The sequence below is a fragment of the Procambarus clarkii genome, chromosome 24, assembly GCF_040958095.1.
Source record: "Procambarus clarkii isolate CNS0578487 chromosome 24, FALCON_Pclarkii_2.0, whole genome shotgun sequence".
In the NCBI taxonomy this organism is placed as follows: Eukaryota; Metazoa; Arthropoda; class Malacostraca; order Decapoda; family Cambaridae; genus Procambarus; species Procambarus clarkii.
Window position 1 is genome coordinate 30608722 of NC_091173.1, and position 22763 is coordinate 30631484.

The 22763-nt window shown below is 46.7% G+C and overlaps 2 protein-coding genes across 3 annotated transcripts in view; both read left to right on the forward strand.

Moving 5' to 3' along the window:
- LOC123770465 (uncharacterized) overlaps nucleotides 1–22763 on the forward strand; it is a 99290-nt gene that overhangs the window by 45768 nt on the left and 30759 nt on the right. The gene's annotated exons all lie outside the window — the stretch shown is intronic.
- The window catches only part of LOC138368005 (msx2-interacting protein-like), a 70195-nt gene that overhangs the window by 34752 nt on the left and 12680 nt on the right, over nucleotides 1–22763 (forward strand). Inside the window, exon 2 of the mRNA XM_069330296.1 lies at nucleotides 20166–20797. Coding sequence (XP_069186397.1) covers nucleotides 20166–20797 — 632 coding nt within the window. The remainder of the gene's footprint in view (nucleotides 1–20165; nucleotides 20798–22763) is intronic.

Here is a 22763-nt window from a genome sequence, read left to right on the forward strand (position 1 = left end):
TTAATATTAGCCATTAACAGCGCTTTAACCAGCGGTTAAAACCATCCAACTTTCAACGGAGTGATTAATTTGTAAAAGAACTGGCAGCTATGGAGCCGACGCCATGTTTGGCTATAGCGCGAATTATCAACACTTCCTAAATCATTTGCAAGACCAGAAGACATTCCAAGATGGCGGGTCATTAACCACGCTTGTCTTCTAGGTATAAACTACACCTGTAAAGTAGTTTAGGTAGTTAAAGCAAGCGGGAACAGGCTTAAAAATGCAGGCATTTAGAGGAATTTGATTCGCGGAGGAACCTAACGGTCCACCGCCAGGCCGGTGTTGCCATCATGACGTCACGTGTTTATACAGCTGCTCCCCGCCTCGGCCAATGGGAACGCGGCGCCGTAAGACGGCGCGTTTTAATTGGTGGGATCAGGACTAACGTCACCACTGGGGGGAATGTTTCAAAACAACTGGGGGTGGCAGGGTTGCCATATAACTGTTTTTTGGGGGGAGTAATCCGGATTATTATCAATCTGAACAGGGAATCCGGTGTCTAATCCGGCCTCGTCGGGTGGTAATCCGTGAGGCGTTCAATTAGCCTCTAAAGTGCCACCGTTTGGCCTAGAACGTAACAAATGCGACTGTTTTTATCTAGAAATGTAAGAAATGCGACTGTTTGGTCTAGAAACGTTAAAAATGCAGCTGTTTTAAAACGGACAAACCCAAGCAACCCTCCTAACCTATGGAGAAAACAGCTTAGAAAGCACCTTAGAAAACACCTTAGAAAACACCTTAGAAAACACCTTAGAAAACACATTAGAAAACAGTTTAGAAAACACATTAGAAAGCAGCTTAGAAAACACCTTAGAAAACACCTTAGAAAACACATTAGAAAACACCTTAGAAAATACCTTAAAAAATACCTCAGAAAATACCTTAGAAAATACCTTAAAAACACCTTAGAAAACACCTTAGAAAACACCTTAGAAATACCTTAGAAAACACCTTAGAAAACACTTAGAAAACACCTTAGAAATACCTTAGAAAACACCTTAGAAAACACCTTAGAAAATACCTTAAAAACACCTTAGAAAACACCTTAGAAAACACCTTAGAAACACCTTAGAAAACACCTTAAAACACACCTTAGAAAACACTGTAGTTCGGTCATTAACAACCCCATTCTAAGCTGGAGAATAGGGCTGTTTAGACACTAACAGCCCCATTCTAAGCTGGAGAATAGGGCTGTTTAGACACTAACAGCCCCATTCTAAGCTGGAGAATAGGGCTGTTTAGACACTAACAGCCCCATTCTAAGCTGGAGAATAGGGCTGTTTAGACACTAACAGCCCCATTCTAAGCTGGAGAATAGGGCTGTTTAGACACTAACAGCCCCATTCTAAGCTGGAGAAGTTGCTGACCTGGAGAACATGCAGAAATCTTTTGGTGTGTTAATATATTCTATGAAATAGATGAATTATTGGCACCGATTAAAATTCCTAAATCTGTATTCTCTAGAGCGCAGGTGGGGGCATGCATAATAATTTACTCTCTCTGTCTGTCTGTCTCTCTCTCTCTCTCTCTCTCTCTCTCTCTCTCTCTCTCTCTCTCTCTCTCTCTCTCTCTCTGTCTCTCTCTCTCTCTCTCTCTCTCTCTCTCTCTCTCTCTTTCTCTCTGGTTAAAATGCAAGCAAGAGCTGTTATCCTACCTCAGCTCATCTGAATTCTGCTGGTACAGACTCATTTATTTCGTGAGCCTATTATATGCATCAGTACGATGCTCTCTCTCTCTCTCTCTCTCTCTCTCTCTCTCTCTCTCTCTCTCTCTCTCTCTCTCTCTCTCTCTCTCTCTCTCTCTCTCTCTCTCTCTCTCTCTCTCAAGGAGATTGGGAACAATGCAGTAATTCCGTTACCTGCTTGCGAATGTCTTGTGAATACCTGGGTTGGTTAGGGGGGCCGGCGGTGCCCGGGGCCCCCCAGGGGGGTGGAGGGATAGGAGGAGGCTCCCCAGACCACTGGGATAGGTACAGGACGGGCCGTGACGGCTACCTTGGGCTGAAGGAGGGATAGGAGGTAGAGAGGTGATATGCCAATCTATTCTCTCTTATTCGCCACTCCGTCATAAATGCAACTGTTCTGCCTATCCAGCAATGTCCTAAGCAACTCCGCCTATCCGCAGGTCCTATTCGTATGTCAGGCTGCGAGCAGCTGCCTCCAACAGCCTGGTCGATCAGTCCAGCAAAAAAGAGAGGCCTGGTTGAGAGGCTACTGAAGAAAAACTTAAATTACGAACCCATAGCATGCAAACAAGTTTACCTGTGGGTTACCTGTAGCCGGATTCGAGAGACGTGTCCCCCAGGTCCAGTCGGGGAGCAGGTATGTCTGGTGATAGCTTGATCCGTCAGACTGTTGCTTACTGTGCTTGCAATTTGCCGAGTGATCAGCTGACTGTGACCAAACACTTCACTAGCAGATAACGACACTTGTCTCTCCCACTAACGAAAGGAACAATGTATTTAACAGCAATTACTAACCTGGAGAGCGTGCAGAGATCCTTTACTGCTAGAATCCACTCAGTAAAACATCTAAACTATTGGGACCGATTAAAGAGCCTAAATCTGTATTCTCTTGAGCGCAGGCGGGAGAGATACATAATAATTTACACGTGGACAATAGTAGAGGGGCTGGTCCCAAACCTACACACAGAAATAACACCACATGAGACCAGAAGGCGTGGCAGGATGTGCAGAATACCCCCGTTGAAGAGCAGAGGTGCAACAGGTACTCTGAGAGAGAACTCTATCAACATCAGAGGCCCGAGACTGTTCAACACGCTTCCACTACACATAAGGGGCATAACTGGCCGACCCCTCACAGTGTTCAAGAGAGAACTCTCTCTCTCTCTCTCTCTCTCTCTCTCTCTCTCTCTCTCTCTCTCTCTCTCTCTCTCTCTCTCTCTCTCTCTCTCTCTCTCTCTCCCTCTCCCCTTACTACCCTGTCACCCTCTCTCTCAGTCATCCACCAACCATCCTCCTAACAGGGAAGTACCCATTAGTACCCCCCCCCCCTCCCCCCATCGTTACAATGTGAGGTGATGGACCAATAGGAAGCACACTCTCACCACTCAATTGCGATACACCTTACACGCTAGAGCATTTCCCTAACTAATAAACCCTAACCTAACCACCCTAGACTTAACACACGCTATCTGAGGTCTAGTATAGTACGTATATGTGCTATAATAGGTCAAGGAATATGTAACCTATGTGTATGTGTCTGGCTGGCAGCTCAGTTCTTGCTCAGAGGAAGAGGAATTAAGCCGAAAGCGCGTTCAGCATTCATTAATTCTTTCAAATGAGGTTTGAAGTGTGAGGAATGAGGTGGTGGTGATATCTTGACACAGTGCTGTTAATAAGCACTATTTTTACCCCAACCTGATCAACCAGGCTGTGGCTTATACGTCAGGCTACGAGCAGCCGCGTCCAACAGCCTGGTTGATCAGTCCAGCAACCAGGAGGCCTGGTCGACGACCGGGCCGCGGGGACGCTAAGCCCCGGAAGCACCTCAAGGTAGGTAGGTCAAGGTAGCCCCGGGAGCATAGGAAGCCGGTCGGTCGAGCGGACAGCATGCTGGAATTGTGATCCTGTGGTCCTGGGTTCGATCCCAGGCGCTGGCGAGAAACAATGGGCAGAGTTTCTTTCACCCTATGCCCCTGTTATCTAGCAGTAAAATAGGTACCTGGGTGTTAGTCAGCTGTCACGGGCTGCTTCCTGGGGGTCGAGGCCTGTCGAGGACCGGGCCGCGGGGACACTAAAGCCCCGAAATCCTCTCAAGATAATCTCAAGAAGCCCCTACTGCATGAGAAGGGAGACACAGGAGGCATTGAACTACAGGCCAGTGTTCTCTACCGTGCATGCAAGGTGATGGGATGAAGCATGCAAGGTGATGGAACAGATTGGGCAAAAACTAGTAGAACATCAGGAAAGAAAGAACTTTGCAACACCACAAGCAGGAGTTCAGAGATGGCAATTCTAATAAACCTCTGAGATGGCCTCATAAGTTAAATCGAATTCTAGGATCAGGCAAGAAAGAGAAGGGTGGGCAGACTGCATATGTGTGGATTGTCAGAAAGCCTTTGATACAGTGCCACACAAGAGGCTAGTGAAACAGTTGGAGATGCAGGCTGGAGTGAAAGGGAAGGTACTCCGGTGGATAGAGGAGTACCTAAGTAACAGGAGACAACGAGTCTGTGTGAGGGGTGAGGTCTCAGATTGGCGAGACGTCACAAGTGGAGTCCCGCAGGGGTCAGTCCTTGGACCTATACTGTTTCTGGTATATGTAAATGATCTCCCAGAGGGTATAGATTCGTTCCTCTCAATGTTTGCCGACGATGCAAAAATTATGAGGAGGATTGAAACAGAGGATGATAGTAGGAGGCTACAAGATGACCTAGACAGACTGAATGAATGGTCCAACAAATGGCTACTAGACTTTAACTCAAGCAAATGTAAGGTAATGAAACTAGGCAGTGGAAACAGGAGGCCAGACACAGGATACATGAAACGGACAGAGAGAAAGATCTAGGAGTTGATATCACACCAAACCTGTCTCAAAGGTTCAAAAGGTACGCCACCAAACTAGTCCCAGTACTAAGGGGTATGAGTTACGAGGAAAGGCTGCGTGACCCCCCCCCCCCCCTGATAGCTCGAATCGCGTCGCTGAAAGATAGAAGAGTTAGGGGAGACATGATTACCACATACAAAATTATCAGGGGAATTGACAGTATAGATCACGATAGGGTATTTAACACGGGTGGGACGCGAACAAGGGGACACAGGTGGAGACTGAGTACCCACATGAGCCACAGAGACGTTAGAAAGATCTTTTCCAGTGTCAGAGTGGTTGACAGGTGGAATGCATTAGGCAGTGATGTGGTGGAGGCTGACTCCATACACAGTTTCAAGTGTAGATATGATAGAGCCCAATAGGCTCAGGAACCTGTACACCTGTTGACTGACAGTTGAGAGGCGCGACCAAAGAGCCAGAGCTCAACCCCCGCAAACACAACTAGGTGAGTACACACACACACACAAACACACACACACACACACACACACACACACACACACACACACACACACACACACACACACACACACATCTCAGGAACCTGTACAACAGTTGATTGACAGTTGAGAGACGGGACCAAAGAGCCAGAGCTCAACCCCCGCAAGCACAACAGGAGAAAGCAAGAAAGGGGGGGGGTGGGAGGGGGGACTGTTCTTGCTCGCAGCGTTCTTATTAAACAAAAACAGCAAATACAATTGTGATATCCTTTGTAGCATGAACTGTAATGATGTTGCCTTGTAAGCTGTCGCCGCCTGCTTGATTAACGAGGGTTGGCGGCGTGTGTATTCAATTATGGCTCATTCAATGGTGCCTCTTGGGTCATATGCCAGCTCCTGGGCCCCAGGCTTGCATTTCTCAGGCTTGGGGGGGGGAGGGGGGCTCCCAACCCCACAAGATCTACGTGTGAATACCTATTACACACACACACACACACACACACACACACACACACACACACACACACACACACCTTGAGGTGCTTCCGGGGCTTAGTGTCCCCGCGGCCCGGTCGTCGACCAGGCCTCCTGGTTGCTGGACTGATCAACCAGGCTGTTAGACGCGGCTGCTCGCAGCCTGACGTATGAGTCACACACACACACACACACTGTTGATTGACGGTTGAGAGGCGGGACCAAAGAGCCAGAGCTCAACCCCCGCAAACACAACTAGGTGAGTACACACACACACACACACACACACACACACACACACACACACACACACACACACACACACACACACACACACCCCAGGAAGCAGCCCGAAATAAATGTCTAACTCAAAGGTAGCTATTTACTGCTAGGTGAACAGGGGCATCAGGGTGGCAGAAACTCTATTTGTTAATGGGCAGGCCTTAATAACCCTCCAGAGGTTGATAGGCCTTAATAACCCTCCAGAGGTTGATAGGCCTTAATAACCCTCCAGAGGTTGATAGGTCTTAATAACCCTCCAGAGGTTGATAGGCCTTAATAACCCTCCAGAGGTTGATAGGCCTTAATAACCCTCCAGAGGTTGACAGACCTTAATAACCCTCCAGAGGTTGATAGGCCTTAATAACCCTCCAGAGGTTGATAGGCCTTAATAACCCTCCAGAGGTTGATAGGTCTTAATAACCCTCCAGAGGTTGATAGGCCTTAATAACCCACCAGAGGTTGATAGGCCTTAATAACCCTCCAGAGGTTGATAGGCCTTAATAACCCTCCAGAGGTTGACAGACCTTAATAACCCTCCAGAGGTTGATAGGCCTTAATAACCCTCCAGAGGTTGATAGGTCTTAATAACCCTCCAGAGGTCGATAGGCCTTAATAACCCTCCAGAGGTTGATAGGCCTTAATAACCCTCCAGAGGTTGATAGGCCTTAATAACCCTCCAGAGGTTGATAGGTCTTAATAACCCTCCAGAGGTTGATAGGCCTTAATAACCCTCCAGAGGTTGATAGGTCTTAATAACCCTCCAGAGGTTGATAGGCCTTAATAACCCTCCAGAGGTTGATAGGTCTTAATAACCCTCCAGAGGTTGATAGACCTTAATAACCCTCCAGAGGTTGATAGACCTTAATAACCCTCCAGAGGTTGATAGGCCTTAATAACCCTCAAGAGGTTAACAGACCTTAATAACCCTCCAAGAGGTTAGCAGACCTTAATAACCCTCCAAGAGGTTGATAAGCCTCAACCCCAACACCAAATCAACCTCTTGAAACCCAACATAGACCTCCAATCACAAATATACCTGATCAAGCGAACTATTCCTCCAATATCTTACACCGCATGCAGGAGGCCAGCAGCAACAGTCTGACGGAGCCAAGCAGCTGCGACGCATGCGTAGGAGATACATAACAACCCCAACTGCTGGACAACCAAAAAAAAAACGGGTTAAAAACCAGTTCTCTAAAACCGTTAATAGCCCAACAGGCCGCGGCAAATATGTCTGTAAGCAGTTGTGTCTGGTCCTAAATGATGGCTTTACGATTTAAATAACTCTAAATGCCATGTCAGGAGCATACCTTATAGAAACCGTTGTCCTGACATATAGAAACCGTTGTCCTGTCTTATAGAAACCGTTGTCCTGTCATATAGAAACCGTTGTCCTGTCATATAGAAACCGTTGTCCTGATATATAGAAACCGTTGTCCTGTCATATAGAAACCGTTGTCCTGCCATATAGAAACCGTTGTCCTGATATATAGAAACCGTTGTCCTGTCATATAGAAACCGTTGTCCTGTCATATAGAAACCGTTGTCCTGTCATATAGAAACCGTTGTCCTGATATATAGAAACCGTTGTCCTGTCATGTAGAAACCGTTGTCCTGTCATATAGAAACCGTTGTCCTGTCATATAGAAACCGTTGTCCTGATATATAAAAACCGTTGTCCTGTCATATAGAAACCGTTGTCCTGTCATATAGAAACCGTTGTCCTGTCATATAGAAACCGTTGTCCTGTCATATAGAAACCGTTGTCCTGTCATATAGAAACCGTTGTCCTGATATATAGAAACCGTTGTCCTGTCATATAGAAACCGTTGTCCTGATATATAGAAACCGTTGTCCTGTCATATAGAAACCGTTGTCCTGTCATATAGAAACAGTTGTCCTGAAACAGAAACCGTTGTCCTGTCATATAGAAACCGTTGTCCTGATATATAGAAACCGTTGTCCTGTCATATAGAAACCGTTGTCCTGTCATATAGAAATCGTTGTCCTGTCATATAGAAATCGTTGTCCTGACACAGAAACCGTTGTCCTGTCATATAGAAACCGTTGTCCTGTCATATAGAAACCGTTGTCCTGTCATATAGAAACCGTTGTCCTGTCATATAGAAACCGTTGTCCTGTCATATAGAAATCGTTGTCCTGACACAGAAACCGTTGTCCTGTCATATAGAAATCGTTGTCCTGACACAGAAACCGTTGTCCTGTCATATAGAAACCGTTGTCCTGTCATATAGAAACCGTTGTCCTGTCATATAGAAACCGTTGTCCTGTCATATAGAAACCGTTGTCCTGTCATATAGAAATCGTTGTCCTGACACAGAAACCGTTGTCCTGTCATATAGAAACCGTTGTCCTGTCATATAGAAATCGTTGTCCTGACACAGAAACCGTTGTCCTGTCATATAGAAACCGTTGTCCTGTCATATAGAAACCGTTGTCCTGTCATATAGAAACCGTTGTCCTGTCATATAGAAACCGTTGTCCTGTCATATAGAAACCGTTGTCCTGTCATATAGAAACCGTTGTCCTGTCATATAGAAACCGTTGTCCTGTCATATAGAAACCGTTGTCCTCTCTTATAGAAACCGCTGAAAAAATCGTTTGAAAATTATTTGGAGTCATGCTGGGGACTCGAACTCTCGTTCTGGTGACACCCAGACACTCAGCTTAAGATGAATCTGCAGCTTGAACGAGCCTAGTCTTAGGTTGGGGGGTCGGCCGCAGCTTGAACGAGCCTAGTCTTAGGTTAGGGGTCGGCCGCCGCTTGAACGAGCCTAGTCTTAGGTTGGGGGGTCGGCCGCAGCTTGAACGAGCCTAGTCTTAGGTTAGGGATCGGCCGCCGCTTGAACGAGCCTAGTCTTAGGTTAGGGGTTTGCCGCCGCTTGAACGAGCCTAGTCTTAGGTTAGGGGTCGGCCGCCGCTTGAACGAGCCTAGTCTTAGGTTAGGGGTTGGCCGCCGCTTGAACGAGCCTAGTCTTAAGTTAGGGGGTCGGCCGCCGCTTGAACGAACCTAGTCTTAGGTTAGGGGTCGGCCGCCGCTTGAACGAGCCTAGTCTTAGGTTAGGGGTCGGCCGCAGCTTGAACGAGCCTAGTCTTAGGTTAGGGGTCGGCCGCCGCTTGAACGAGCCTAGTCTTGGGTTAGGGGTTGGCCGCCGCTTGAACGAGCCTAGTCTTAGGTTAGGGGTCGGCCGCCGCTTGAACGAGCCTAGTCTTAGGTTAGGGGTTGGCCGCCGCTTGAACGAGCCTAGTCTTAAGTTAGGGGTCGGCCGCCGCTTGAACGAGCCTAGTCTTAGGTTAGGGGTCGGCCACAGCTTGAACGAGCCTAGTCTTAGGTTAGGGGTCGGCCGCCGCTTGAACGAGCCTAGTCTTAGGTTAGGGGTTGGCCGCCGCTTGAACGAGCCTAGTCTTAGGTTAGGGGGTCGGCCGCCGCTTGAACGAGCCTAGTCTTAGGTTAGGGGTCGGCCGCCGCTTGAACGAGCCTAGTCTTAGGTTAGGGGTCGGCCGCCGCTTGAACGAGCCTAGTCTTAGGTTAGGGGTTGGCCGCCGCTTGAACGAGCCTAGTCTTAGGTTAGATGTCGGCCGCCGCTTGAACGAGCCTAGTCTTAGGTTAGGGGTTGGCCGCCGCTTGAACGAGCCTAGTCTTAGGTTAGGGGTTGGCCGCCGCTTGAACGAGCCTAGTCTTAAGTTAGGGGGTCGGCCGCCGCTTGAACGAGCCTAGTCTTAAGTTAGGGGTTGGCCGCCGCTTGAACGAGCCTAGTCTTAGGTTAGGGGTTGGCCGCCGCTTGAACGAGCCTAGTCTTAAGTTAGGGGGTCGGCCGCCGCTTGAACGAGCCTAGTCTTAAGTTAGGGGGTCGGCCGCCGCTTGAACGAGCCTAGTCTTAAGTTAGGGGGTCGGCCGCCGCTTGGACGAGCCTAGTCTTATATAACGATAAAGTATATATCAACTCAGGAAATTTGTTTTTCATCCATTAATATTTTGTGAACAATGGTTCAACCTTGATAATAATGGTATATAAGAATTGTTTTTTAAGACTCGTGGTATTATTTGTAAGTTTTCTAAATACCTAATTATAGTTATAATCTGAGGAAGAGATAATATTATCAGCGTATGTGGCAACATTGTGGTATGTGGTATGAGGCAGGATAAGATGCCACATAGGCCCAGATAATACCAATAATTAGTATACACAACCTGTCTCAGCTGAGCATCTTAGCTGAGCATCTTAGCTGAGCATTTCCTTTGCTTTTAACACAAAAACATTTTATTTACCAAAAGACATCATATATATATCATATACTTCATCATATACATTATATACTTTAAGATATCTTTAAGGTACATGATATACTTTAAGACATTCCTCCAGCCCTCAGGGTGTAGCTACACCCTGAGGGGTGTATTCTAGCTTGAGTGTGTAAATTATACAGCTAAAACATCTTTTGAACCAACGGACGGCTTCACACTACAAGGATTTTCAAGGACATTGCTTGTAAGGTCAAGGAGATTATGACATGATCTTTGGCTCGAGTTATGGGAGTTCTCACCAAGTTTGGCCAGATGTTAGGTTTGTCGTGTAGTAACTTGGTCCAACAGGCTGTTGGTTGGAGCAGCCCGCAGGCTCACATGTTCACTACAGCCTGGTTGGTCCGGTACTTCTTGCAAGAATTTGTCTAAGTGGCTCTTGAGTACATCCACCTTTGTTCTGGGAACATTTCTAATGCTTGCTGGGAGGGTGTTGAACAGCTGTGGACCTCTGGTGTTCAGTGTTCTCTGATTGTGCCTATGGCACCTCTACTCTTCACTGGACCTCTGGTGTTCAGTGTTCTCTGATTGTGCCTATGGCACCTCTGCTCTTCACTGGACCTCTGATGTTCAGTGTTCTCTGATTGTGCCTATGGCACCTCTACTCTTCACTGGACCTCTGGTGTTCAGTGTTCTCTGATTGTGCCTATGGCACCTCTACTCTTCACTGGACCTCTGATGTTCAGTGTTCTCTGATTTTTTTTTAAATTTTGCCCCGAGGGGCGAGTTTATTGGACAGCGCCACTCATCCTGTGAATGGACACACCGCCATAGTGACAGTATTGGGCAGCGCCACTCATCCTGTGAGTGGACACACCGCCATAGTGACAGTATTGGGCAGCGCCACTCATCCTGTGAATGGACACACCGCCATAGTGACAGTATTGGGCAGCGCCACTCATCCTGTGAGTGGACACACCGCCATAGTGACAGTATTGGACAGCGCCACTCATCCTGTGAGTGGACACACCACCATAGTGACAGTATTGGACAGCGTCACTCATCCTGTGAGTGGACACACCGCCATAGTGACAGTATTGGGCAGCGCCACTCATCCTGTGAGTGGACACACCGCCATAGTGACAGTATTGGGCAGCGCCACTCATCCTGTGAGTGGACACACCGCCATAGTGACAGTATAGGACAGCGCCACTCATCCTGTGAGTGGACACACCGCCATAGTGACAGTATTGGACAGCGCCACTCATCCTGTGAGTGGACACACCGCCATAGTGACAGTATTGGGCAGCGCCACTCATCCTGTGAGTGGACACACCGCCATAGTGACAGTATTGGACAGCGCCACTCATCCTGTGAGTGGACACACCACCATAGTGACAGTATTGGACAGCGTCACTCATCCTGTGAGTGGACACACCGCCATAGTGACAGTATTGGGCAGCGCCACCCATCCTGTGAGTGGACACACCGCCATAGTGACAGTATTGGGCAGCGTCACTCATCCTGTGAGTGGACACACCGCCATAGTGACAGTATTGGGCAGCGTCATCCATCCTGTGAGTGGACACACCGCCATAGTGACAGTATTGGGCAGCGTCACTCATCCTGTGAGTGGACACACCGCCATAGTGACAGTATTGGGCAGCGTCATCCATCCTGTGAGTGGACACACCACCATAGTGACAGTATTGTGCAGCGTCACCCATCCTGTGAGTGGACACACTGCCATAGTGACAGTATTGGGCAGCGTCACCCATCCTGTGAGTGGACACACCGCCATAGTGACAGTATTGGGCAGCGTCACTCATCCTGTGAGTGGACACACCACCATAGTGACAGTATTGGGCAGCGTCACTCATCCTGTGAGTGGACACACCGCCATAGTGACAGTATTGGGCAGCGCCACTCATCCTGTGAGTGGACACACCACCATAGTGACAGTATTGGGCAGCACCACTCATCCTGTGAGTGGACACACCGGCATAGTGACAGTATTGGGCAGCGCCACTCATCCTGTGAGTGGACACACCGCCATAGTGACAGTATTGGACAGCGTCACTCATCCTGTGAGTGGACACACCGCCATAGTGACAGTATTGGGCAGCGTCACTCATCCTGTGAGTGGACACACCGCCATAGTGACAGTATTGGGCAGCGTCACTCATCCTGTGAGTGGACACACCGCCATAGTGACAGTATTGGGCAGCGTCACTCATCCTGTGAGTGGACACACCGCCATAGTGACAGTATTGGGCAGCGCCACTCATCCTGTGAGTGGACACACCGCCATAGTGACAGTATTGGACAGCGCCACTCATCCTGTGAGTGGACACACCGCCATAGTGACAGTATTGGACAGCGTCACTCATCCTGTGAGTGGACACACCGCCATAGTGACAGTATTGGGCAGCGTCACTCATCCTGTGAGTGGACACACCGCCATAGTGACAGTATTGGGCAGCGTCACTCATCCTGTGAGTGGACACACCGCCATAGTGACAGTATTGGGGAGCGTCACTCATCCTGTGAGTGGACACACCGCCATAGTGACAGTATTGGGCAGCGCCACCCATCCTGTGAGTGGACACACCGCCATAGTGACAGTATTGGGCAACGTCACTCATCCTGTGAGTGGACACACCGCCATAGTGACAGTATTGGGACACACACGCACACACACACACACACACACACACACACACACACACACACAGATACACACACACATACACACACACACACACACACACACACACACACACACACACACACACACACACACACACACACATACACACACACACACATGGGTTCAGGGAGGGTAAATCTTGCCTTACAGGCTTGATAGAATTCTACGATCAGGTGACAAAGATTAAGCAAGAAAGAGAGGGCTGGGCGGACTGCATTTTCTTGGATTGTCGGAAAGCCTTTGACACAGTACCGCATAAGAGGCTGGTACATAAGCTGGAGAGACAGGCAGGTGTAGCTGGTAAGGTGCTCCAGTGGATAAGGGAGTATCTAAGCAATAGGAAGCAGAGAGTTACGGTGAGGGGTGAGACCTCCGATTGGCGTGAAGTCACCAGTGGAGTCCCACAGGGCTCTGTACTCGGTCCTATCTTGTTTCTGATATATGTAGATGATCTCCCGGAGGGTATCGATTCATTTCTCTCAATGTTTGCGGACGATGCTAAAATTATGAGAAGGATTAAAACAGAAGAGGACTGTTTGAGGCTTCAAGAAGACCTAGACAAGCTGAAGGAATGGTCGAACAAATGGTTGTTAGAGTTTAACCCAACCAAATGTAATGTAATGAAGATAGGTGTAGGGAGCAGGAGGCCAGATACAAGGTATCATCTGGGAGAGGAAATTCTTCAGGAGTCAGAGAAGGAAAAAGACTTGGGGGTTGATATCACGCCAGACCTGTCTCCTGCAGCACATATCAAGCGGATAACATCAGCGGCATATGCCAGGCTGGCCAACATACGAACGGCATTCAGAAACTTTTGTAAAGAATCATTCAGAACTTTGTATACCACATATGTCAGGCCAATCCTGGAGTATGCAGCCCCAGCATGGAGTCCATATCTAGTCAAGGATAAGACTAAACTGGAAAAGGTTCAAAGGTTTGCCACCAGACTAGTACCCGAGCTGAGAGGTATGAGCTACGAGGAGAGACTACGGGAATTAAACATCACTTCGCTGGAAGACAGAAGAGTTAGTGGGGACATGATCACCACATTTAAGATTCTCAAGGGAATCGACAGGGTTGATAAAGACAGTCTATTTAACACAAGGGGCACACGCACAAGGGGACACAGGTGGAAACTGAGTGCCCAAATGAGCCACAGAGATATTAGAAATAACTTTTTTAGTGTCAGAGTGGTTGACAAATGGAATGCATTAGGCAGTGATGTGGTGGAGGCTGACTCCATACACAGTTTCAAGTGTAGATATGATAGAGCCCAATAGGCTCAGGAACCTGTACACCTGTTGATTGACGGTTGAGAGGCGGGACCAAAGAGCCAGAGCTCAACCCCCGCAAACACAACTAGGTGAGTACAACTAGGTGATTACACACACACACACCCACACACACACACATCCCCCCCACACCCACACACACCCACACACACCCCCCCACCCCCCACACCCAACACACACACACACACACACACACACACACACCACACCCAACACACACACACACACACACACCCAGAAGGGCGACATACCTACTTTACATTCACCTCACGCCTCTGTCCACCCGCCTCCCGTCACCAGACAGGACCTACTCCCCCCCCCCTATACACCGACACTCCATAGACAGAAAACGGAGATAATAACCTACCCGCTTAGGCAGCTAGACGGGTAATTAGACCCCCAGGAATAGGTAGTTGAGTCATTAACCACGAGTGTGTGAAAGATGGATCACAGCGTCAATAGGGTGAAAATAGGGGGGTTATACCCCCCCCCATCTCGTTAGGAGAGGGGGAGGGGGGAGGGGTTAGTCGTTCCAAGGGGGTCATTGACCCCCTCCCAGTCCGGGTTGCCAGCCCTGTTCAACCATGCTGTTTGATGCCCTCGGCTGCTTCCTGCATCACACAACAGCCTGGTTGATCAAGTGGACTCTTTTTTTTTTTTTTTTTCCACCAAGTGGTTTCTTCAGAATGATTATATATTGACCCATATTTAGGGGGGGGGGTTCAGTAGCAGATCACCCGCCTGGAGGCCTAGAGACCGGGCCGCGGGGACATTGATCCCTGGAACCAACAGGAGGGAACGTCGGATACTAGTGGATTGACTTAACCGTTGTGTCTAGCTGGGATATGAGGACAAGGAGCTGGGATATGAGGACAAGGAGCTGGGATATGAGGACAAGGAGCTGGGATATGAGGACAAGGAGCTGGGATATGAGGACAAGGAGCTGGGATATGAGGACAAGGAGCTGGGATATGAGGACAAGGAACTGAGATATGAGGACAAGGAGCTGGGATATGAGGACAAGGAGCTGGGATATGAGGACAAGGAGCTGGGATATGAGGACAAGGAACTGAGATATGAGGACAAGGAGCTGGGATATGAGGACAAGGAGCTGGGATATGAGGACAAGGAGCTGGGATATGAGGACAAGGAGCTGGGATATGAGGACAAGGAGCTGGGATATGAGGACAAGGAGCTGGGATATGAGGACAAGGAGCTGGGATATGAGGACAAGGAGCTGGGATATGAGGACAAGGAGCTGGGATATGAGGACAAGGAGCTGGGATATGAGGACAAGGAGCTGGGATATGAGGACAAGGAGCTGGGATATGAGGACAAGGAGCTGGGATATGAGGACAAGGAGCTGGGATATGAGGACAAGGAGCTGGGATATGAGGACAAGGAGCTGGGATATGAGGACAAGGAGCTGGGATATGAGGACAAGGAGCTGGGATATGAGGACAAGGAACTGGGATATGAGGACAAGGAGCTGGGATATGAGGACAAGGAGCTGGGATATGAGGACAAGGAGCTGGGATATGAGGACAAGGAGCTGGGATATGAGGACAAGGAGCTGGGATATGAGGACAAGGAACTGAGATATGAGGACAAGGAGCTGGGATATGAGGACAAGGAGCTGGGATATGAGGACAAGGAGCTGGGATATGAGGACAAGGAGCTGGGATATGAGGACAAGGAGCTGGGATATGAGGACAAGGAGCTGGGATATGAGGACAAGGAGCTGGGATATGAGGACAAGGAGCTGGGATATGAGGACAAGGAGCTGGGATATGAGGACAAGGAGCTGGGATATGAGGACAAGGAACTGAGATATGAGGACAAGGAGCTGGGATATGAGGACAAGGAGCTGGGATATGAGGACAAGGAGCTGGGATATGAGGACAAGGAACTGAGATATGAGGACAAGGAGCTGGGATATGAGGACAAGGAGCTGGGATATGAGGACAAGGAGCTGGGATATGAGGACAATAGCCTGGTCTAAGTAGACCCAGGTTAAATGCTTTTTAAGAAATATTATGATTTAGACTCCATTTTCAGTCATGTGTGAAATATATGGTGTGGTTTCCCTAGAGTTTTAACGCGCCTACCTAGGATTTGGGATGGGACGGGGGAAAGGAATGGTGCCCAACCATTGGTGATTTGTGATTAAATCTGCTAGCTCTCTTCACGTGTGTGTGTGTGTGTGTGTGTGTGTGTGTGTGTGTGTGTGTGTGTGTGTGTGTGTGTGTGTGTGTGTGTGTGTGTGTGCACCACTACACGCAAATTCCACCCTTTTTGCCTCTTATCCTAAGACATATAATTTACCTGGAAGCAAAACTTGACTTCTGAACTTTTTCACTCGTTCACTGAACGCCCTGAAGATGTTATTACTGTTCAACAGAGGTGGGTGAACTCTGAACTTCTGTTCACCTTGTGGTGTTATTCTTCTAAGACTGAACATTTGTTCTTTGTGGTTTTGGTAGTTTTAATCACTCGACGAGCCTAATTCGGTAGTTTTAATCATTTGACGAGCTACAAGTTGTTGAAGCTCTTACAGTTGTTGTTGTTGAAGCTCTTACAGCTGTTGTTGTTGAAGCTCTTACAGTTGTTGTTGAAGCTCTTACAGCTGTTGTTGAAGCTCTTACAGCTGTTGTTGAAGCTCTTACAGCTGTTGTTGTTGAAGCTCTTACAGCTGTTGTTGTTGAAGCTCTTACAGTTGTTGTTGTTGAAGCTCTTACAGCTGTTGTTGTTGAAGCTCTTACAGCTGTTGTTGAAGCTCTTACAGTTGTTGTTGAAGCTCTTACAGTTGTTGTTGAAGCTCTTACAGCTGTTGTTGTTGAAGCTCTTACAGTTGTTGTTGAAGCTCTTACAGCTGTTGTTGAAGCTCTTACAGCTGTTGTTGTTGAAGCTCTTACAGCTGTTGTTGAAGCTCTTACAGTTGTTGTTGAAGCTCTTACAGCTGTTGTTGAAGCTCTTACAGTTGTTGTTAAAGCTCTTACAGCTGTTGTTGTTGAAGCTCTTACAGTTGTTGTTGCTGAAGCTCTTACAGCTGTTGTTGTTGAAGCTCTTACAGTTGTTGTTGTTGTTGAAGCTCTTACAGCTGTTATTTGAAGCTCTTACAGTTGTTGTTGAAGCTCTTACAGCTGTTGTTGTTGAAGCTCTTACAGTTGTTGTTGTTGTTAAAGCTCTTACAGCTGTTATTTGAAGCTCTTACAGTTGTTGTTGTTGAAGCTCTTACAGCTGTTGTTGTTGAAGCTCTTACAGCTGTTGTTGAAGCTCTTACAGTTGTTGTTGAAGCTCTTACAGCTGTTGTTGAAGCTCTTACAGCTGTTGTTGTTGAAGCTCTTACAGCTGTTGTTGAAGCTCTTACAGTTGTTGTTGAAGCTCTTACAGCTGTTGTTGTTGAAGCTCTTACAGTTGTTGTTGTTGTTGAAGCTCTTACAGTTGTTGTTGTTGAAGCTCTTACAGTTGTTGTTGTTGAAGCTCTTACAGCTGTTGTTGTTGAAGCTCTTACAGCTGTTGTTGTTGAAGCTCTTACAGTTGTTGTTGTTGAAGCTCTTACAGCTGTTGTTGTTGAAGCTCTTACAGCTGTTGTTGTTGAAGCTCTTACAGTTGTTGTTGTTGTTGAAGCTCTTACAGTTGTTGTTGAAGCTCTTACAGCTGTTGTTGTTGAAGCTCTTACAGTTGTTGTTGTTGTTGAAGCTCTTACAGTTGTTGTTGAAGCTCTTACAGTTGTTGTTGAAGCTCTTACAGTTGTTGTTGTTGAAGCTCTTACAGCTGTTGTTGAAGCTCTTACAGTTGTTGTTGTTGAAGCTCTTACAGTTGTTGAAGCTCTTACAGCTGTTGTTGAAGCTCTTACAGCTGTTGTTGTTGAAGCTCTTACAGTTGTTGTTGAAGCTCTTACAGCTGTTGTTGTTGAAGCTCTTACAGTTGTTGTTGTTGAAGCTCTTACAGCTGTTGTTGTTGAAGCTCTTACAGTTGTTGTTGTTGAAGCTCTTACAGTTGTTGTTGTTGTTGAAGCTCTTACAGTTGTTGTTGAAGCTCTTACAGTTGTTGTTGTTGTTGAAGCTCTTACAGCTGTTGTTGAAGCTCTTACAGTTGTTGTTGTTGTTGAAGCTCTTACAGCTGTTGTTGAAGCTCTTACAGCTGTTGTTGTTGAAGCTCTTACAGTTGTTGTTGAAGCTCTTACAGCTGTTGTTGTTGAAGCTCTTACAGTTGTTGTTGAAGCTCTTACAGTTGTTGTTGAAGCTCTTACAGCTGTTGTTGTTGAAGCTCTTACAGTTGTTGTTGCTGAAGCTCTTACAGCTGTTGTTGTTGAAGCTCTTACAGCTGTTGTTGTTGAAGCTCTTACAGTTGTTGTTGTTGAAGCTCTTACAGTTGTTGTTGTTGAAGCTCTTACAGCTGTTGTTGAAGCTCTTACAGTTGTTGTTGTTGAAGCTCTTACAGTTGTTGTTGTTGAAGCTCTTACAGCTGTTGTTGAAGCTCTTACAGCTGTTGTTGAAGCTCTTACAGTTGTTGTTGAAGCTCTTACAGTTGTTGTTGAAACTCTTACAGTTGTTGTTGAAGCTCTTACAGCTGTTGTTGAAGCTCTTACAGTTGTTGTTGTTGAAGCTCTTACAGCTGTTGTTGAAGCTCTTACAGCTGTTGTTGTTGAAGCTCTTACAGTTGTTGTTGAAGCTCTTACAGCTGTTGTTGTTGAAGCTCTTACAGCTGTTGTTGTTGAAGCTCTTACAGTTGTTGTTGAAGCTCTTACAGCTGTTGTTGAAGCTCTTACAGTTGTTGTTGTTGAAGCTCTTACAGTTGTTGTTGTTGAAGCTCTTACAGCTGTTGTTGAAGCTCTTACAGTTGTTGTTGAAGCTCTTACAGTTGTTGTTGAAACTCTTACAGTTGTTGTTGAAGCTCTTACAGTTGTTGTTGTTGAAGCTCTTACAGCTGCTGTTGTTGAAGCTCTTACAGTTGTTGTTGAAGCTCTTACAGCTGTTGTTGTTGAAGCTCTTACAGTTGTTGTTGTTGTTGAAGCTCTTACAGTTGTTGTTGAAGCTCTTACAGTTGTTGTTGAAGCTCTTACAGCTGTTGTTGTTGTTGAAGCTCTTACAGTTGTTGTTGAAGCTCTTACAGTTGTTGTTGAAGCTCTTACAGTTGTTGTTGAAGCTCTTACAGCTGTTGTTGTTGAAGCTCTTACAGCTGTTGTTGTTGTTGAAGCTCTTACAGCTGTTGTTGTTGTTGTTGAAGCTCTTACAGTTGTTGTTGTTGAAGCTCTTACAGTTGTTGTTGTTGAAGCTCTTACAGCTGTTGTTGTTGTTGAAGCTCTTACAGTTGTTGTTGAAGCTCTTACAGTTGCTGTTGAAGCTCTTACAGTTGTTGTTGAAGCTCTTACAGTTGCTGTTGAAGCTCTTACAGTTGTTGTTGAAGCTCTTACAGTTGTTGTTGAAGCTCTTACAGCTGTTGTTGTTGAAGCTCTTACAGCTGTTGTTGTTGTTGAAGCTCTTACAGCTGTTGTTGTTGAAGCTCTTACAGCTGTTGTTGTTGTTGAAGCTCTTACAGTTGTTGTTGTTGTTGAAGCTCTTACAGTTGTTGTTGTTGAAGCTCTTACAGCTGCTGTTGTTGAAGCTCTTACAGCTGTTGTTGTTGAAGCTCTTACAGTTGTTGTTGAAGCTCTTACAGTTGTTGTTGAAGCTCTTACAGTTGTTGTTGAAGCTCTTACAGCTGTTGTTGTTGAAGCTCTTACAGCTGTTGTTGAAGCTCTTACAGCTGTTGTTGAAGCTCTTACAGCTGTTGTTGTTGAAGCTCTTACAGCTGTTGTTGTTGAAGCTCTTACAGCTGTTGTTGAAGCTCTTACAGCTGTTGTTGTTGAAGCTCTTACAGCTATTGTTGTTGAAGCTCTTACAGCTGTTGTTGTTGAAGCTCTTACAGTTGTTGTTGAAGCTCTTACAGCTGTTGTTGAAGCTCTTACAGCTGTTGTTGAAGCTCTTACAGCTGTTGTTGAAGCTCTTACAGCTGTTGTTGTTGAAGCTCTTACAGCTGTTGTTGTTGAAGCTCTTACAGTTGTTGTTGTTGAAGCTCTTACAGTTGTTGTTGTTGTTGTTGAAGCTCTTACAGCTGTTGTTGAAGCTCTTACAGCTGTTGTTGAAGCTCTTACAGCTGTTGTTGTTGAAGCTCTTACAGCTGTTACAGAAGCTCTTACAGTTGTTGAAGCTCTTACAGCTGTTGTTACAGAAGCTCTTACAGTTGTTGTTGAAGCTCTTACAGCTGTTGTTGTTGTTGAAGCTCTTACAGCTGTTGTTGAAGCTCTTACAGCTGTTGTTGTTGAAGCTCTTACAGCTGTTGTTGAAACTCTTACAGTTGTTGTTGAAGCTCTTACAGCTGTTGTTGAAGCTCTTACAGCTGTTGTTGAAGCTCTTACAGTTGTTGTTGAAGCTCTTACAGCTGTTGTTGAAGCTCTTACAGTTGTTGTTGAAGCTATTACAGCTGTTGTTGAAGCTCTTACAGCTGTTGTTGAAGCTCTTACAGTTGTTGTTGAAGCTATTACAGCTGTTGTTGAAGCTCTTACAGCTGTTGTTGAAGCTCTTACAGTTGTTGTTGAAGCTCTTACAGTTGTTGTTGAAGCTCTTACAGCTGTTGTTGAAGCTCTTACAGTTGTTGTTGAAGCTATTACAGCTGTTGTTGAAGCTCTTACAGTTGTTGTTGAAGCTCTTACAGCTGTTGTTGAAGCTCTTACAGCTGTTGTTGAAGCTCTTACAGTTGTTGTTGAAGCTCTTACAGTTGTTGTTGAAGCTCTTACAGCTGTTGTTGAAGCTCTTACAGCTGTTGTTGAAGCTCTTACAGCTGTTGTTGAAGCTCTTACAGTTGTTGTTGAAGCTCTTACAGCTGTTGTTGAAGCTCTTACAGCTGTTGTTGAAGCTCTTACAGCTGTTGTTGAAGCTCTTACAGCTGTTGTTGAAGCTCTTACAGCTGTTGTTGAAGCTCTTACAGTTGTTGTTGAAGCTCTTACAGCTGTTGTTGAAGCTCTTACAGCTGTTGTTGTTGAAGCTCTTACAGCTGTTGTTGATGTTGAAGCTCTTACAGCTGTTGTTGAAGCTCTTACAGCTGTTACAGAAGCAACTCTTGCTGCGTGGTGCTGTGTTTGTGCAGGTGATCACCTGCCGGCTTCCTGTCACCGTTGACATACCGCCTGGCACTATAGCAGTGCCAGGGCTTCTGTTGTTAGTGCTGCGACTAATCGCTTGTTTCAGTCTCCTAGTTACCTCATACTCTTCTGCTGGCTCTCTCTAAGTGGTGTCATGTTGGCGGGGACATGAAGCCTGCGTGTGTGTGTGTTCTTGAGGATTGTATCAGTCTCCTTCCCATCATGTCCCCCCCTAACTCTTCTGTCTTCCAGCGAAGTGAGGTTTAATTCCCGTAGTCTCTCCTCGTAGCTCATACCTCTCAGCTCGGGTACTAGTCTGGTGGCAAACCTTTGAACCTTTTCCAGTTTAGTCTTATCCTTGACTAGATATGGACTCCATGCTGGGGCTGCATACTCCAGGATTGGCCTGACATATGTGGTATACAAAGTTCTGAATGATTCTTTACACAAGTTTCTGAATGCCGTTCGTATGTTGGCCAGCCTGGCATATGCCGCTGATGTTATCCGCTTGATATGTGCTGCAGGAGACAGGTCTGGCGTGATATCAACCCCCAAGTCTTTTTCCTTCTCTGACTCCTGAAGAATTTCCTCTCCCAGATGATACCTTGTATCTGGCCTCCTGCTCCCTACACCTATCTTCATTACATTACATTTGGTTGGGTTAAACTCTAACAACCATTTGTTCGACCATTCCTTCAGCTTGTCTAGGTCTTCTTGAAGCCTCAAACAGTCCTCTTCTGTTTTAATCCTTCTCATAATTTTAGCATCGTCCGCAAACATTGAGAGAAATGAATCGATACCCTCCGGGAGATCATTTACATATATCAGAAACAAGATAGGACCGAGTACAGAGCCCTGTGGGACTCCACTGGTGACTTCACGCCAATCGGAGGTCTCACCCCTCACCGTAACTCTCTGCTTCCTATTGCTTAGATACTCCCTTATCCACTGGAGCACCTTACCAGCTACACCTGCCTGTCTCTCCAGCTTATGTACCAGCCTCTTATGCGGTACTGTGTCAAAGGCTTTCCGACAATCCAAGAAAATGCAGTCCGCCCAGCCCTCTCTTTCTTGCTTAATCTTTGTCACCTGATCGTAGAATTCTATCAAGCCTGTAAGGCAAGATTTACCTTCCCTGAACCCGTGTGTGTGTGTGTGTATGTGTGTGTATGATATACTGGGTGTGTGTGTGTATGATATACTGGGTGTGTGTGTGTGTATGTGTGTGTGTGTGTGTGTGTGTGTGTGTGTGTGTGTGTGTGTGTGTGTGTGTGTGTGTGTGTGTGTGTGTATGACATACTGGGTGTGTGTGTGTATGATATACTGGGTGTGTGTGTGTGTATGTGTGTGTGTTTGTGTGTGTGTATGTGTGTGTGTGTGTGTGTGTGTGTGTGTGTGTGTGTGTGGGTCTGGAGACGTCAGTGGCCAGTCGTGAGACATACTTCATCCTTAGCGGTCTGCTCAGAGCTCCCAGTTAACACTAGCCACAACAGTCCTGTTGATCAGGTATTCTTTGTAGGTATTGACCAAATGCCCCAAATGTGTAGAGTTGTTGTGAAGCT